At 36.0% G+C, this 19,246-nt stretch overlaps 3 protein-coding genes across 4 annotated transcripts; all 3 read right to left on the bottom strand.

Moving 5' to 3' along the window:
- Positions 1-161: 161 nt before the first annotated feature.
- LOC107266814 (membrane-associated progesterone receptor component 1) lies at positions 162-5,083 on the bottom strand. Its single transcript, XM_015737697.2, has 3 exons — positions 4,553-5,083; positions 3,499-3,648; positions 162-2,588 (listed from the first exon to the last, which is right to left on the bottom strand). The coding sequence occupies exons 1-3, from the start codon at positions 4,869-4,871 to the stop codon at positions 2,473-2,475; spliced, it is 585 nt and encodes a 194-aa protein (XP_015593183.1). The 5' UTR covers positions 4,872-5,083; the 3' UTR covers positions 162-2,472.
- A 2,566-nt stretch (positions 5,084-7,649) lies between these two features.
- Positions 7,650-17,154, bottom strand: LOC107266945 (LIM domain kinase 1). Of its 2 annotated transcripts, XM_015738016.2 has the most exons (8): positions 17,005-17,154; positions 16,204-16,318; positions 15,669-16,112; positions 14,734-14,826; positions 13,290-13,422; positions 12,956-13,188; positions 12,624-12,852; positions 7,650-12,553 (listed from the first exon to the last, which is right to left on the bottom strand). In XM_015738016.2, the coding sequence occupies exons 1-8, from the start codon at positions 17,024-17,026 to the stop codon at positions 10,052-10,054; spliced, it is 3,771 nt and encodes a 1,256-aa protein (XP_015593502.1). In that variant the 5' UTR covers positions 17,027-17,154; the 3' UTR covers positions 7,650-10,051. The 2 variants fall into 2 exon arrangements, with proteins under 2 accessions (XP_015593502.1, XP_015593503.1); XM_015738017.2 differs by lacking the exon at positions 14,734-14,826.
- A 194-nt stretch (positions 17,155-17,348) lies between these two features.
- LOC107266689 (eukaryotic translation initiation factor 3 subunit H) lies at positions 17,349-18,702 on the bottom strand. Its single transcript, XM_015737434.1, has 2 exons — positions 18,298-18,702; positions 17,349-18,223 (listed from the first exon to the last, which is right to left on the bottom strand). Exons 1-2 carry the CDS (start codon positions 18,561-18,563, stop codon positions 17,476-17,478), a joined length of 1,014 nt encoding a protein of 337 aa, XP_015592920.1. The 5' UTR covers positions 18,564-18,702; the 3' UTR covers positions 17,349-17,475.
- Positions 18,703-19,246: the final 544 nt, after the last annotated feature.

Here is a 19,246-nt window from a genome sequence, read left to right as displayed (position 1 = left end):
GGAAATACTTCAGTCTTTATCCCATAAATTGATAGTGAATGCCATATCAGGAATAAAAAAAAAAAAAAAAAAAAAAAAAATGAAATGCACTTTATTATGGTAAGTACACGCTACGAAGTTGCCCCCCTCCCCCGATCTTTTTCACGTTTTTGTTTTATTGAACGTTTTTTTGTCCTTTGTATTCCCATATAATTATTAGCATCAGGAGCTAAGTATTAATTAGTTACGATTCGACTGACTTTTGTACGTTTCAATTAATCTTTTGAAAATATATAGTTATCCTGAGTTCAACAATCGCAAGTACAACATATATAAAATTTGAATAGACGTCAATCATAAAAAGCATTAAAAAATGGTTGGTCTCACTGTTACACGTGATTGGAATTAGAATCAATCACATTAAAAGCAATAGCTTTATAAGTATTTGATAATTTCTTTTTTCTTTTTTTTTCTCTTTATCTTCGAGTGTAAAAAGATACTTCCATTAGATTCTGCATCAAACCCAGAGATTGAAGGGGTTCGATGGAGAAATCTTTCATGTTGAGAAACCAGAATCGAAAGAAAATGATAAATTAAAAAAAGAGATGGTTCTAAGAATCAAAAGGAAAAAAGAGTAATTAGTTGAAATTATAGAGTGATCTGAACTTCCCTTCCACATCCTGTGTAATCCGTTACATTTGGCTGTATATCATAATTCCATCTGTTCATTAAAAATACCTATCAGTATATTAATTTACATGAAATTTCTCGTAAATAATTAATATTGTCTTTGATACAGAATTAACAATTTTTTTTTCTTAATTGCAGTTCTACGTGCCCAACTCGGCGCTCGATTCAAGTGATTCAACCTATATAACACGACAATAATTAAAATATACAAAAATGACACTTGTTGTAAAAATAACTTTGTTTCATATTTTTCCCTTCTTCAATTACTTTTTCTCCCCCTCTTGTTTTCATCAAGCTAAAACGTATATCAGTACAGATACACAATTTTGGAAATTTGTGGGGAATGTATGTTCTGATAAAATTATAGAATATGCTTCTTTTCCTGTCTAGAGAAGTTATCTCAAATTAAACTTTCTTGCCTATAACATGACAAAATTTTTAAACTGGAAATTATTCAAGAACAAAGTATACAGGGTTATACAAGCCAAATGCGCCACCTGAAGCTGACTTGCCCATTTGACTTCTAGGATAGAGTCAAATTCAGTTGATACGTTTTTACTGAATAACCTTGTATAGAGCATTGACATCTACTGTTCATAAAATACGAAATAATGTTAAATTAGATAATTATTCTCCACCATTCTTGAAATTTAAGTATAACAACAGTGACACAGCATTTGAAATTATATAAAATTCCTTAGGGTATGTGAAATAAGTATATAAGCAGAAAAAAATATTCTAGATTAAACTTGTGAAATTTTAGACTTAGTCGCAAGACGATCATTCATTAAAAAAATCTACGACATATAATTTAATTAATGCGTTCCATATTAATTGTCTTTAATTTCGTAGTTTTTTCTCGCTTCACCCTCTTCTTACTTTTTTGTTATCTGGAACTTTCAAAGCATGAGCTTTGCGCGCACTCATTACGCAAGATTCTATCGTGCGCCTCTGCTATTATAGCCACAATTATTCATTGAATTATTCGTAGCTTGTATATTAAATGTAGAAATATAACGTGGGTTTATACGGTTCGGCCACACATTCCCCCTTGTTTATCCAATAGTGAACTTATGTACTCGCTATGTTGAACTCTTTATCATCTTCATCGTTTTCATAATCCCCGCGTATAAGTTATTTCGTGGACTTTATCGAAAACACGAGTGTCCATCACGCAATTCAAAAGCACTTGCTAACATGACTCAACATTCAGATAGATTACACGGAAAACGTATATAGAGTGCTCTAACGAGTGTCAGAATGTCTTTAACGCCAGTGAAAAGTCATTCTCTGCAAGTCTTCCAATGCAATAAATCTTGTACATTTCGTCGCTATTTTGGAGTAATTTAAACACTCAGACAATCGGTATTACGCAACTTGGGATTGCACATACGAAACAGAAATGCGATTCGAGCTTTTTGTACATTCCTCGCGATATACACCGGAGAGAAAAGAAAAATAGTTTTTCAAAATTGTTTCTCTAAACATTGTATAACTTCTCCCTCTCTTCTTCATTCTTTTCTACGTATCCTGCAATCATCAATTCTCGATTATAAAAAAAAAAAGACAACGAAGAATGCTCGGATCGCATCTCAGGTGTGCAAAACCGGCCTTGAACATTTATATACTTCTGACACGATTAATAAAGATTATTTTCTTGTCTGCTGCTTGGATATCGTTACCACGTAATGAAGCATCCAACTGTAAATCCGCGATAATTATTTTCTGGTATACGCCTATTGATGATGTTTGCGCGGTATTATCAACGTAAGGGTGTTCTTGCTTCGGCCTGCGTTCAAGTGGTCAATCATTTTTCGATTTCGATTCGGTTTCCTGCTGACTTCCCTCATCCTCCTCGTCGGAATAGCTTGTAGGTGTCTCGCCTGGTTTAAGCAGCTTTCCTACGTAATCGTACTTCTCTGAAAATAAATAATTCCATTTGCTCAAAAACATACGCATGTAGGTCTGAACGCGTGAAGTTACATTTTCCAGGTCAATCGACACTATTGGCCATTATTGAAAATTTATATCATTGCGGCTGGGAGATTACTGCGACGATTGAGCCTGCAAATTCAAGGCCTTACATGCGAATGACTTCAGATAAAAGAAATACAGTCACTGGATACATATGTTATTTATAAGCAATAGAAAGCTTACGTATCTTTTTATTTCTAATTTATGACTTTCACTCGACACTACTAGGATTTATGCTGAACATTTTTTTATCGTTCACTTCCAGAAATATAGGAGTGAGTGCCATCATTGTTACGATGCAGACCTTGAACCTTGATCTCTTGAATTATACTTTATAATATGGCGGTGTGCTATAGACAGCGTAACAGCGACAATGACGACGGCGATCACGATAAAAACCTGAGGCATTCATGACTTTTAAAGAAAGTATAGCAATAGTAATATTGCTTAATCTCATAATATCGAGACGTCGGAATTATTATGTTGTTATATATGATAATATAAATTATTTAACGTTACTTTAATACCACATCATCTCAAGCAATCATTTTGCTTTATAACATAAATTCTTATGAATTGGCTTTCCTGAGTCATATTAAATCATAGCATGGAAACGTAACCTAGTGCTCATGTATCGCTTTGATGTGACGACTCTTTTACTTAATAAGCATGACTGGACGTTTGTTTCAGTTTATTGTTCTGACCTTTGAACAATTTCCTTCTCTAGACTTGTACCAACTAGAATTCTATGATAACTATTAAAATGCCTGGAGTACTATTAGATGTTTGTAATTATGTGAGAATGAGAGATGGTGTTGCTTATAAATATTGACAATATGCATGTAAATATGGCACCTTTAAACTGCTCTTCCCACTCTTTCACAGAGTTCATTTCTGTTGTGTTCAAGTCACTCAAGTCATCGTACTCATCCTTGCCAGGACCCACCGAGAATGTTGCTAGACCTCTGCTAGCATCCCTTCCTCCAAATTCTGCATAGGGCCCACCTTTATAATAAAAAATAAATGTATTTTCAAAATATATACTGCTATTTTTATAATATTTCAATAGTTTGATGCAGCAAAATACCATATGTTATAAATAATATTTTACCATAAAATACCATAATATTTTATAATACTCATGTTTTTATCATTCTTTTTACACTATAGTTTAAGCTTATAGGTCTGTAATGCTTTTCATAATACCCATCTTTAGCAAACAATGATTACCATGTCTATGTTTACACAATCAAAACTTATCAATGTTTCGTGCAACTGGTATCTTTTATACCAAATTCATAAAGATAGAATTATTAAATAGATATTAAAAATAATTATAATCTTGTCTTTTTGATCTAATAGATGTTTTATACATATCTGATAGTATTTGCTATCAGCACATAATTATGACCATAACAGAGTATCAGATACACTCCAATCAGATCGTTTGACGAAATTGAATAGTGTAGTAAGCATGAAAAAATACAAGATTTTACAAGAATCATCTACTGTGCAATACAATTTTCTGAAACAATTACTTATCTAATTCGATGTATTATCCATATTATGGTAAGCAGAATTGACATTTATATTTTTATGTAAGAGTAGTTACAAGTTAGTTAGTTGAAATACAATGCATAATATAGAGGATAACAGAACAGAACATTATTTGACCAAGAAGCAATCGAGTGCCTCATAACCATAGATAAGGAAGTATAATTGTGCAACACCAAATAAGAATATCATCCTATCTCAATTAACTTTTTCACCACGATTTTAACTACACATATTTCCATTCACCTACAGCCTACGACGATCTTAGCAATGATGTCACCAAAATCGGCTTTCCTCCACAGAAGCAAATGATATGCAAAATGTCCAGGTTAACAATTATCCATAATAAACTCACCAGGTCCATAGAATCTCGATCCCTTGGTAACATCATAAACGCTACCATTGACGGCAATGAGAACACGTCCATCAGGACCGCGACCATCGTACGCCTTGAGTTCTTGAACAGTAAAATCTCGCCTCAACTTGGGCAACTCCTTGATTTCTGGTACAGGCTCCTCGGACTTCGTTTTGCTCTTGACGATTTTATAAACAAGGAAGGCAATCACCCCGACCAAAATAACATTGACGGGACTTTGTACAACCTCAGAAACAAAATTTGTCAGGAACTGTCCCACCCCCTGGGAGTTACTCGACGTGTCCCCCTTTTCAGCCATCTTGACCAGTGACTCTGTCTACGTGCCGCACCAGCCAGCCGGAGTCTTTTTACCGAAGTGCAATAAATGAGCTGGTTTTAGTGTGAATACTCGAACTGTATTCGTTAGACCTTTACTTGATAATGGACAGATGAAAATTGACACAACTACGCAACGCGCCAGCTAGACACCACTAACGATACCGGCGCTGGCCGCACCAATACTGCCACATACGAACAAACTGTTCCCTTCCCTTCGGCGCTCAGCCAATCACGTCGCTTCTTTAAGTTGTAGTCGCAGGATGGTCGCAGTTCCAGTTATAACAGCGATTAGACTGGATGAAACGCGTTTTTTGATGCTCTGAAGAAATATGGCATGTCACTCTAAAAAATACATAAATTGAATTGAGGTCCTGTGACTATATCATACTTTGATTTTAAATTCTGCCACGTATCATAATAATTAATAATGTAATCAGCCAACTTTCCGTTTTCGTAATTCCATTCTTATCATTCAGCTTATAAGACGCACATAGCAGGTCCACTTTCCCCCATGTTTGTACACGCTTAAGTGGAGCGATATCGTTATATTCATTCTAAATTCTCATATATTCATATTTTATTCCGTTAAATTCTGAAAACATTTCTGATGATTATGGATCAAATTTCATTTCCTGAAATATCAAATATTCACAGCTTGTATTTAATACTTATGGGAATAAACAGCATAATCATTGGTTCTGTATAGGTATTATTAACAAACACTTTATTTTTCCATATTTTGTTATTTTTGATGTTGTTGCTGCTATTGCTGCATTATTGGAATGTTAACTCATCAATATGATCCCTTATACTGAAAACTTTGCGTTAAAATGATTATTTAAAAATCGCTTTTGCAGGTATAATTTTACTAGAACGGTACAAAAGGCTAGTTTTTGACGCGGCTCCTTATCCCGTTGGTCAATGCCAACGACATGTTTCAATACTCATCATTATCCGACACAGAATACAAACTTATTTCGTGTACAAAAACATCCGTTTAGAAAATCGTCGTACAGGATTTTGTCGAAACGTGATCCAGAAAAGGAAAAACAAGGGGGGAAAAAGGATAAATCCGACAGGAGAATTTGCCGCCCAACAATAAACTCTATCAGTTATAAACTAAAGAATGATTACAACTCGTGGCACTTTTTTTGTTTTTGTGTTATCTCTCTCTTTCTCTCTCCCTCTCTTTTCATATCGAGACACCCTCATGCACCTCTTGTACAAGTATCCGATTATTAGGCAAGGATTAAAGAGTTATTAGTGCGATCCTCGACAATACAGTGCTCAACAAATGTGATAAGTGCATAACAACGCGTGTTGCTCAGTCTCAATAGCAAATATTTGAGCTTCTCGGTGCACCTACGCCCACGTGTACATACATACGTAGCCAAGATCAATCGTTTATGATTATCAAAAAGTTCCACTCTTTTTTTGTTCAAATTTCAAGAAATTCCTTTAGAGCTGTACAGGACTACAAAATCTTCAAACTTTCCTGTTTAGATAATTTTGAGACAAAAAATAATCATCTAATCTCACTTTATCTCTTTTCCTCGATCACCGTCATTCACAAAATTTATCTTGGGCGTCGCTTTTACAAAATATATATATAGATACAGATTATTCGTTAGTGCACTTCGCTTTTGTACAGACGTTTTACGTTTGCATCATGACGCGTTCGGAGATTCTTACAGATTTATTCGGCATTTCTTAAAACAAGAACGATTTGACCAAGCAACACATACAGTAACGCACGCGCACGCACATATTGTCAGAGATATATACATATACTATATATATATACACACACACACATACATAAACATATATAGGGGTTTAATACTGTTCTTTTCAAAGGACATTCTTGATCAGACGTGTGACACTTTGATCGAACCAACAGATATTAATAAAATTATATATGACCCGTGCCAATTTTACGATCAACTTTGTCTTATCTATTCTATAAGTCTTTGCTGCGTATTTTTTACGTAAACCACGAGGTTCAGTGAACGACAGTAGGATATCGAATGCTTTATTCACGTACGTACATCGTATCAGAAATACGTCGACGTTCAGCAGATAATTATAACTCTTTGTCAGCAGTTGTAAAATAATTATTTTATTGCTCTATCAGTATTACATTTGACTTCTGTTCTACTGTTACCGACAGAGCAACAACTATCCGTACTTAGTACAAGAGTCTGACAAGGAAACCCCCCCAACCCGACCCCACTGATTTCAATAATTTTTTGATATGTTGTAGTACTCGACAAAATAAGAGACACGTATTTTTTTGTTGTGCTGACATCCACTTTAAAGGGGTGAAAACGACCCCTGAAATTCACCCCCGAAAATCGTTTTTTTATCATATCTCGACTTCTAATTAATATTTTTTAATAAAACCAAGTGGAAAATATTCGTCATAAGAGGTCAAAGATATGAGGTGTGTTTATGACCCAAGGGGTTGCAACCCTTATTTTATATTTTGAAAAAAACTATATTTTTTATGCTTTTTTCTGCATTTTTTCAAAATATAAAATAAGGGTTGCAACCCCTTGGGTCATAAAAACACCTCATATCTTCGACTTCTTATGACAAATATTTTCCACTTGGTTTTATTAAAAAATATTAATTAGAAGTCGAGATATATTAAAAAAACGATTTTCGGGGGTGAATTTCAGGGGTCGTTTTCACCCCTTTAAAGTGGATGTCAGCACAAAAAAAAAATACGTGTCTCTTATTTTGTCGAGTACTGCAACATATCAAAAAGTTATTGAAGTCGGTGGGGTCGGGTTGGGGGGGTTACCTTGTGAGGCAAATATACATATATCTGTTTGTGTTTGAATGATAATATCGAAAAATTGGCACAGTGATAACAGAGAGTGATGATAATATCTATAACCATACAAATGAGCTTGGCGGAGATCTAATAGAAATCGTTATAAAAAATCGTGGTTCGATTCGAAGTATTTGATTAGCCAGTTTTTTTCGTCGTTCTTCTATGAAATATATGTATATCATAATATGGTACGTCGATTTTTCATTCGGGGTAATACATATTTTGGGTATATACGCGCGTTTATGTATAGTGTTAAATGCATATATGTATATATATATTTTTTGCACCAAAAAGAATTAGAAATTAGAGATTTTTCTTCGTTCATGCGACGAACAGATTGTTTAATCTACATTATTGTATACCGTATGAGTATTCTATGCGTTATACTGTTTAACTTAAACGTTATCAATTAGTTACAAACGTTTACACGCCATTTTCTCTTTTCTCTTATTATTTACGTTGCTATGAGACATTATTATTATTTGTATTAATATTATTATTATCTCCTTGCTCTTTTATACTTCTCAAAAAACATTTTCTATCACAGACAATTAACGTTTATGCAATTCTCTGGGCAGGCATTTTCGAAAGTCATTCGTGAGACGGTGCCACGTTATATTCACACGCGAGAAATATATTAAATAAATTCATTTGTAGTTTTATATCTGACAAATATTCAATAATCTGAGCACCGTTAATGAACTTTTAAAAATGCCGCCAAATAAACACTCTCTTGCAACCAGTCACACTGCTACTCAATTGCATACGATAAATTAATGATTAAGTACATTTTGATTGTAAATTAAGGTAACGAAGAGAGTCCACTGACCGCGGTAGTACATAGAAGGTTAATTAATAAACGTGAAAGGGAGAAAAAGCACTCCCGGTAATCTTATGGAATTTTTTTGTTCAGATATCCATTTCTACACAGGAATGGTAATTCATTAGAAAAAAAAGATAATGCTTCAAGCATATGAAAAATATCAGTCGATAGACCGCTACCGATCCTTGTCCTGAAAATTTGTGTCTTTTAGTGCAATAAAGAATTAATAAAGATCATTCTTAGCATTTCACGATTCGCAACTTGATGGAAGAAAAATTATAGGCACTGTGCTGGTAGAAGTGTAAAGTTATATGCGTGATAACGAGAGCAGACAATTTTTTTGGAACGCGCCTTGCAAGTCTGCCAAGTTGAAATGCTGTTAGTACAATTATTATCGAATTAGTGTTTTTTTACAATGACCTCACATAAATCTTAATATATGTACAGTACTATGTACAAATTAGAGTGCCTAAAAACGGGTCGTTCTTGTTTCTGTATTTACTTTTGTATCTATGAATCATCAAAATGGATGCATAGCATCTTAGAGATATATAAAATGGTGGCCATCGTCAATCTCGATGATCTTGAGAATGAAAATAGCCATTACAAGAACATTCCGCGTAATGAGGGCACCATAATTTATATAAGTGTCTTATATTACAGCATGATTTACATAAATATGGAACAGTTCGAGCGCGAGACTCTTTTTCAAACTAATCTGAAGGAATATCAAAGTGGCAATAAAAATGTTGACCTTGGAGAAACAGGAAACCAAGCAATCTTTAAAATTAAAATAAAATGTAAAATTCCTCCAACAGAACTTGTCCCTTCTTTTTTCTTTACAAGCTTAATAGATTCATTTTGTTTTATATAAACTTCTACGTCTTTCAGACTTGATCTCGAGTCTTTTTCGTATCGCATTGCTTATACAGAGATTACAAATTACGTATTTCCAGTACAGATCCAGTTACGAAGGAAAAGTCTAACGCTCATGAAACACGTACGAACATCTATTTTGACGTATCGGATGGAATGTTTACAGAGGGAACATGACGTTTCCCTTTAATACGATAATACAACTGCGGCAAGATTTCCTAGGAATGTATCGATTATCCATTAATAATTGTACGTAACGTCTTTTGGATATATACCATAAAAGCTTATGAATATATAAAAAAAGAAAGAAATCATTCAGAGACTTCTGCACTAACATAGGGTAATCCAGTACGAATTTTCACAGATATTCGACGACGTTTGATTCATTTTTCTATAAAGTCGAAATGCAGGAAACACGGTGTTCGTATGTGGAGTTAGGAGAATGTAAAAATTATGCGTGGACTTTATGTGTGTGACCTTAAAATTCCGTAACTTTGTTCGTATTCGTGGTCGCAACAGAACATAGTAAATTGGTCGCACCACTTGACTGGAACTACGGTCGACATCTATTTTCGGTCGCGTTCACCATTTCTATACTGTATAGATCTGCGTGGGAGTTTCGTTACAAAGCGGTGCTTTCAATCGGTGATGCCGGCCTATCAGCTGGTGTACAGCATCTTTCAGGAGTGCAGCACAATTCCGGTGTAGCACCGCCGCCTCTTAGCTTAACGAGATCGAGATCAGCGAAGAAATCGCTCTTCATTGTACCTACAGCACTATCCGTGCCGAAGCTATCTTGCCTACGTAATTCGAGACTTTTATAACACCCTGTATAATCAGGCATTGCCGCTGAAGAGAGTTTATTACCACTGTCGCTGAAAAATTTTTTATCGGTGGATTTTCTCATACTATCACCTAAAGACTCAACGGTATCGCGGTGGGTTATACTTTCACTTCTTTCAAGACTGCACTTGCAACACTCAGGTTCCTCGCATGTGCATTTATTCTCGCAAATATCCTCGCTCTCGATTGTTTTGAACCTTGAAAAATCGTCCTTTTTCAATGTACTGTCATTGGAGCAAAAACTGTCTGTTCGATACAAATCAGTTTTTTTTAAAGTACTTGCGTCTGAGCCAAAGCTGTCCTGTCTAGAGAGTTCATCTTTCTTTCCAGTTATATTATTTTCAAGGTCATTCGATATCTTAGATTTATCCTGATTAGACAAGCTGCTCTGTACGGCTAAACTACCGTGACGCGACAAAATACTTCCTATACTGGAAGCAGTACTACACTGTCTGGGGAACTTTGATAGTTTATTTTCATGACTGTCGTCACCGTGGGAGGTTACGTTTGATGTGAACATATTAGACTGCATATCAGGCGATGATTTTTCAGAGCTGTTGCTGTCTTGTTTGGAGAATGCATTTTTCGGTTGCTCCTTCGTAGGAGATATTTTTGTTCTTCTCAAATATGACCCACCTGGTGATTTTGTAACTTCCGACGAAGGTTTACCTGTTGAATTTGAACTGTTATGTCTGCTGATCGACTTGTTTTCCTGTTCCGGTGAGGTCTTTGTTTTGCCGATTTGCCTTAAGTATGTTCCCACCAAACTACTGGAATCGGGGATTTTAAAGACGTTTTCTAGTTTTATTTTATTTGCAACGTTCTCCAGAGAATTTTGTCTTGAAGTTTCTCTTGATCTTTCAGTAGACTTTGGTGAGTTAAATTTGTACAAGAATTTATTGCCAATACTAGATGTCTCGGATGGTGTGTCAGAACTGACAGCACTGTTAGCACTACCGACGTACTTGATTTTTTGTATGGGCGGTGTCAGTACCATAGTATCTCGCAGTTCCTCAACTTGCTTAGGAAGGATATCCAGTGTTTTTGGAGATGCATTGTTCTCTTTTTCGTTGTAGGTTTCCTTGTCACCATTCTGTACAGTAGTTTTATTATTTTGTTTTGTGTATGAGTTGCTCTTTATAGAATCCGTAGAAGTGTCTTTGTTCTTGCTATTTTGCCTAAGATATCTTCCACTGAAACCGCTGGAATCTGGTGAGATAACAATAGTGGATTTTTCTCTTTCAAGGAGTGATTCCTTAGACTTTGAATTCTGTCTAGAGAAACGACCTAAGCTGCCACTATTTTCATTAGACTTACTATTCTGCCTAGAGTACCGTACAAGACTGTTTATAGGATCCGGAGTCTTGAAATTACTTTCTAAAGGACTTGGTTCACGTTCCAAAGTGCTGTCATCGCATCCGCAAGATCGTTTCTTTTCCTGATGTATCTGACCCTCTTTGATAGGTTTCAGTTGCGGTGCTAGGGTTTCTGGAGTTGTAGATTCGCTGCTGCTCGGACTTGGTCCGGTATAATGTCTAATATCAAATTCTAGATCGGACGGTAACGGCACTCCTACAGACAAGTGCATAGCCAGACCCTCAAGCCAGACTTCCATGACCTCAAACGGTGGTCTTTTATCAGGATTCAAGTCGCAGCATAGAAAGGCTATCATATAAAAAGTTTCTGGACAATTGGCGCAGAACTTTTCCTTGAACACATTCTGATTCAGGCCAAAGTCTGATGATCGTGGTAAATAATCTGGATCCGCCTGAACGCGACCAATGATTTCGCACACGACTATACCAAAACTAAATATGTCTACCTTCTCGTCATATTTGTTACCCTTCATCATCTCCGGCGCCATCCAATAAGGATTACCCACCACTGTGTATCGCTTTTTGCGCTCCTTCTTCGAGCTTCTAACTTCACCATCTGAGTGGCGGCTGTACTTTCGTTTGTCCGGAGAGTTTCCATTTTGGATTATCCTAGCTAAACCAAAATCTGCTACCACCACGGTCTTGTCCTCCCGCACTAGGCAATTATGTGAGTTCAAGTCTCGGTGGATGATATTCATGGAATGCAAATATGCCATCCCAGCGGCAATGTCTTTTGCGAAGGAGGTACGCTGCTCCCATGGAAGAGGTTCGTTTGTATCGTGAAGTAACGCACGCAGAGTCCCACCTGAGATGTACTCGGTAACTAGATGTAATTTCTTTTCCTTGTAGAGAACCCCGATAAATCGAAGTACATTGTTGTGGTGTAGAGAACGTAAAACGGCAACCTGTAGAATCATATTAAACTAGAGTGTTCCAAAATATGATTGAAAAAAAAAGAACAGAATTTAAGTATACCTCCTTTAGGAAATTCTTCTGCGCATCTTCATCAACCCTATACAGTTCTTTCAATACCATTATTTCGTTTGTATCCCTATGTGTGACCTTGTAAACTTGCCCGAAGAAACCTTTGCCCAGGAGTTCTCCTTTAACCAGATCACTTGCACGAAAAATTCTCTGGTTCTTCGGTTCCACCCGGAACGATCTGGTGCGGCTTAAATCACAGGTGGGATTCGACGTAGGTGATCTGAAATATAATACAAATAAATAATAAGTAACTTTAAAATGTATTTAATAAATCAACAATGCTGTTAATAAATGCACAAGAACTCAATAAAACAAGTGTTTACCCATCGAGCAATCGCGACATTGAACTACTTCGTTCTTTATGAGTAGGATCTTTAGTCCTTCTTAACTGTCTACTTCTAGTTCCGCTGATATATCCTTCATCTCTTCTCTTAAATAACCTCTCTTTACCCTCAGAGCTAGTTTTCGGACTCAGGGTCGTCGTTAGCACTGCTGACGGAACACTTGGATACGAAGGTCTTCGTGAAACTGCGTCAGGATCGTGTTCGATCGTTAACTAAAAAAAGAAAGAATGAAATAAATAATCAACCTTATAAATTAATTATGAATATTACAAAATATATACATTTAACTAAATAAGAGATTCATTGAAAGTACCTGCAATACTGTGTCTGAATATCTAATAAGATTTTCTATACTGTCTATTGGCTGATCCTTCACCGGTGTACCATTCACTTCTAGAATACGATCTCCAATGTGTAGTGACATAAGATCGCTTGACATGTTCAGCCTGCAACATTTTACAAGAATCTCATAGAAATCCTGCATATAATGCTTGAGACGATTCATCTGTGATTCTGTTAATATACATGCAGACTTTTTATGATTCACATGCAAGTAACTATTGTCCCTGTAAGAAGTAACTGTCACCGGTTCACTGAGAAGCTCATTTCAGCACTGTCCCAGGAATAGAGGAAAGATTACCCCAAAGGAAATACGAGTATTGGAAATGTTTAGGGAAGTCATTCGAAGGGTTTCCAATCGATCGGTTTGCAAACTTTGCCGAGGGGCTTTGACTAATTGGACTATTTGGCAATATATCCACAATGTAGAGAAAAGTCGCGACGAAACGGAATATGTAACTGAAATAAATCTCACTTTTCTTCAAATCAAATCAATCGGGGAAAATAGGTATGTATATTTTAATTTCTTAAATATTTAAATATTATAAATATATACTTTCCGCGATACAGTGGATATTTAATTACTGATGTAATACGTATAGATTTACGGATAATAAGAACATAACGGCAGTTACGTAACCGGACAGTGACAATGTTTACGCTAAAAGCTGTTTATATTATAAATGCAATAGACGTGACAAGTGCAGCAGAACTGTGGATGGGCTTACTAGTATAAAAATAAATAGTGATCCTGAAATTCTTTAATAATTGATAAAGTTCTTACCAAGAATTTTTACCGGTTTGATACTCTATAAATATAAACTCGAATCTGATTCATACACGATATTTGACTTAAATAGCATCAAATTTTGTTATTAAAATTCAAAAGAAAAAGAAACGGATAACAGATTGATTACAGTACACCAGGCAAAATTGAATTACGTAATAGAATTAAAAAGAAATTATCTATTCACAAGTTAAGAAACATGCATTATGCTAATTATCAAATGCAGTTCCATTGTTTAAATTTTATCGAATCACTGTGACCTCAGAAAATATGATTGACCTTTCTATACATCCCACTGATTCAGTTTTCAGGGTAGTGGATAATGTAATATGTCCTTCTTTATTATCAGATCACTACATAGATAATGAGCTTTACCATTGTGATTTGTGCGGTCATGCGGCAAGATATGTAACATGAAATTATAAGAAAGTTCATATTTGACTTTGATAATAATGAAGCTAGTGGATAAACAATTTTTTAGATAAAATGCAGTATTGACAAGGTAGTATGATGAACTAGCAACAATATGACTACTGGCATGGAGACACACAACTTAAGACGCAACGATGCAAGAATGCAAGGGTTTACCTCTTTTTTGTTTAGTGCATATTATTAAGTTGTTATGGAATACCTATTATTAGAGAAGTGGCAGCATAGCCTAAATAGAACCTCCATCACAGAGGTTGCCAGCTTACTGATCTTTCCACGAACATTTCTCATTAACCTGCATTTTAGTTTGGAGTTATTAGCGACTTGTTTACTCAAATTCACCCTTAAATGTCTGGCTGTGTTCTTCTGCGATTCGAGTCTTCTTAAATTGCAATACAAATATGTGCAAAATATTGCAATGTTTTTAAACTGCAGGAGACACTGGTTTTAAAAATGTGACAACACTTTTCAAGACATTTAAGGGTATTTTTCTTCTCGAGATATGTAAGTATATTTGTCCCAATAGAAGTAAATATTACTTTATTAAATTTTAATTTTAGTCTACAGATTATTGTTTTAGTATTCAGATCCATGTAGATCTTATACTCACGTCTTGGGAGGGATATTAATTAAAAATTAATTTTATACTGATTAATAATATAGTTCCTCATAATTTTATCCACTATTTCATGCAATACTTTATTTCATGAATGAAAACTGTAAATTCTACTTAGACTTTTGAGAAATTACATTTGATTTTAAGAAAGTGCGTTATGATTGAACGTGGGAGATGCTCAAGTATTCGTTTAAAAAATTTACTATGATGCAGTAATTTTCTTGTAGCGGAAGTGTAATTGGATATCGTCAAAAATACCAATGTCAGCTAGGGAGTTCATTGAAGCAATATATTGCTGAAAACAACAGTTTTTACAGGAAATTTTTTTTACAAGATATATACACGTGCCGTGAGAAGATCGGTATAAGGCAATAATGCCATATTTACAGTAAGCGTCAAAAATGGAATAAATTCAAAGAAAACGTTCAAAAATAAAAAACGCAAAGGGTTTTTTCATAATTGCAAGTAACGAAAAAGAAAAAATATTATATAACAATACTGCTCTTAAAATAAATACTCACTCGGATATTCGAAGCAGAGCGCTACTGCAACTGCGCGGACTTGGTGTTGTGTCCAAAGTAAGTTTAATTCCTCTCTGCTTCTCCGGATCATTCGTGTTCGGTGGAATTTCGACAAGTCTAATGCTATGTGGCTTTCTAACAAAGGGATAATTTGCAGTCTTATTGAGTGGCTGCATCTGTCTCTTGTAGCAAACACCACAGTATAATTTTGAACGCTCGACCAAGGCATAACTCTCGCCATCGCCAATAAATGCGCCGCAGGAGGTACAGGCAAAGCACTCTGGATGAAATTTATGATCGCCTGCCAACATAACTGGACCAGTAATGACCTGACCACATCCCTGACAGGCCTCACCATAAGCGGCCCAGTAATCATCCTTGCAGAAGAGGAGTCCATCCTTCTCAAAGTACCATGAGGATAGAGCAGCATCACATGCTGAGCATCTAAGAATGATCAGAAAAAAATTGTATTGTAGGCTATGCAAGTAAACGATGTACAGCCAATACAAGAGGATTATAGTTAATGTACTATTACCGAAAGCAATCAATGTGCCACTCCTGACTTAAAGCCTGGATGAACTCATCATCATCAATGGCGTTGAGACATCCAGCACATACCAGTATTCCGCCACTCTCTCCACCTCCAGGATCTGTAAATAACACAGCTCATTTAGCAATTACAAACTAGGTGATACTAATAATATATTATGTAGAACTATCAATGATCAACATGATCAGAATTATGCCAGTAACTACACAGGATGCAAGTTTATTAAGGGTCATTGATGGCAATAGAAGTAAGCGCATGAATCATTTCCAATGAAAGTGTGTTATGGGATATCAAAAGTTTCTATAAACACATCACTCTGAATCAATGCTGACGTTACTCTCTTCAGAAATCATTATTGAGACTTGCAAGAGATAGAAAAAAAAGTGAATAGTCAGTTACATGATTCACGGCTGACAATACTGTTAACGTAAATTACGAAGGGTTTCCCAAAAACGGTAAAGATACCCGGATAGCGAATCGGGAAGTTTGCCTTGAGGAAGAGCGTTACAGAAGCGAGGAAGTCGTGGAGGTGTCAGTATGCAAATGACTCGGGTAACCGTGTAAATAGAGTCGTGAACGCCAAACTGTGGGACAAGACAACCCAGAGAGCAGGACGCCCACACGCTGTGGCTGACGTTGTGTGACAGGATTTTCATTGAATTGAAATCATACCGAGTCCACACTACTGTGTTCTAAATATTATCCTAGTCATGGAAAGCTTAATAAATCTTATTACGATCGAATATTAAAATGATTTTTAAGAGGATATAAAATATAAACACCTACCGTTTGTCGCTACTTCATCCATCGCAGCATCTAGACTCACGCACTCCCACTCTCCAATCTGAACAAACCTTCGCTAGTATAGAGATGCCAACAACAGCTCGACTGACATTTCCAGGAATGATAGGTGGGGGATACTTCAAGGCATGGAAGCTCACCAGTATCGATATTCGAGTTTCGATTGTAGCTGCTTCGATTAAATGTTACTCATTCATATATTGTTGCACTTATACATATATTTGTATTTGGAAAATTGATATATGTATGCATCATATGAATTAAGCTTATCAATATTATAATGGTAATAGGTTTCTTAGATCTAAAATTAGACGAATTTTTCATAAAGATGAATAGACAATTGAAATGTTTTATTTTTGTTTATATATAACGTTCTGGTAAAGAACGTGTTCAATATCGTTTGGATAAAATCCAGTTCTATTTGACTGATAAGGAACAAGCTTTCTACCATTTTAATCAGTTGGAAGTTTTGGCCTCCTTCGCACTTTGCAGACTCTGTGTGATATACAACTTAGCCAAGCTTTGTGAACAGAACTGAGATATATGCTGGCTGTATGTATTGATTTGTCCAGCAACAATCATGGGGTTCAACCTTGGAGGAACAGGCAGAGGTCTCATGAGCTTGTTAATATCATCATCGGGTAGTGGAGGTTCATCCTTAGCAGCTCTTGCAGCATTTTCTTGTGCACGTTTCTGTAAAAGTCTGTTCTTGTCTTGCTGCTGACGAATCACTAAGTGCTGATATCTGTTGAATTTAATTGCTTCCTGATTGAGTTCATCCACACGGTCCATCAAACAGCGTAATTGATTTTCAAGCACAGTAGCAGTTCCCAAATCAAGGTACTTTGTGCCTTGCTCTTCAGGGATCATCTCTTCTAGCTCGGACATCATAATATTTGTCAGAGTGCTGTTCTTGATGACTATGGGTACTTCTACAAAAAGAGTTTCATAGCCAATCTTCAGTGTGCGCAGTGCTTCAGGTGTAAATTCACCCTCCTTATACATCTGAATAGCCTGAGGTGTCAGACGATATGCTTTGAGGGTCAGGAAACCTCTGGCAGACTTAGCAGTGTCATAAATGACAACAACAGACTCTTCAATTGAAGTCTGATAATGATACTGTGATTCGAGTAATGGAAGACTTAAGAAGTTTCCTACATCAGCACTCTGGTACCAACCAACATGGAAGTGATCAACGTTCACCCTAAGAATAAATAATTTATTAAATATCATAACTATTACTATGACAAGCATTAAACTATAGCCGAACTATAGTACCTGCGTAGACGACGCATCATAGCCAGTTGATATTCCTCTTCATCCATAATCTCATCGTTTTTTGGAAATGGGAAGCAATTTGTAATTTCCAATCTGCTCTGTACAACCAAGCCAAGAAGAGCACCTTGGGCCACTTCCATGTTACCCGCTGATTCCTCATGACAGTGCTTAACCATTTTCATGACGGCTAAACCATCGCACTGCACATAATCTATACGTGGCTCTGGTTCCGGAATTCGGGATCGTTGCTGTCCTCTTGAAGCCATTTTTCACTCGGATTTATCCTTCGTAAAGATTATTTTTACCAGGAGTTAATATATAAGTAAAACGTTGAGATTGCCAATAGCCAGATGCCTCGTCGACGACAAGCGAGGTTGGGAAAGGTTAAAGAAAACGCTTTAAAGATACTAGTGACTTTTTACAAATTTCCCTAGATTTACCGTATGGTACCAACGAGTGTTCGTAAATTTGATCCAAATGTATTGGCACTTATTCTATTTCTCTTCCCAAAGGTGAACGCTCAATCAATAAAATTATCTATATTCTTATAGGCCCGTTTTCTTCAACGCGTTCTATGCATAAGCTCCGTTTATCTTCAAAACATAAGTGTCTGATTGGCTAATAGCACAGTTAAAATGATTTATACATTGAACCGTGTCGAAGAAAACGGGATGTAGCATAGACATGCTATTTTATTGGTTGACCGTTTAGGTTTAGGACACACGATATTATTTTTCTACTGTTGTTGGATGTCTTTATTGCAAGTACTAAGCACGGTTGCTATAATTTTTATGATTCAATTAGTACTTATGTTTCAGTAAATATACTTTGACGAGAAGTTTTTAAGTAGGCCATTTAGCTAGTTGGAAGTATTACTGATGTTACATGATATTGTATGATGGTGTCTAATGCACAGATGTCCCCTGAATTATCTACAGAGTATGAAAGA

The sequence above is a fragment of the Cephus cinctus genome, unplaced genomic scaffold (genome assembly GCF_000341935.2).
Source record: "Cephus cinctus unplaced genomic scaffold, Ccin1 Ccin1_scaffold0330, whole genome shotgun sequence".
Taxonomy (NCBI): domain Eukaryota; kingdom Metazoa; phylum Arthropoda; class Insecta; order Hymenoptera; family Cephidae; genus Cephus; species Cephus cinctus.
Note: the sequence above shows the minus strand (reverse complement) of the source record. Positions and strands in the feature narration are given on the sequence as shown.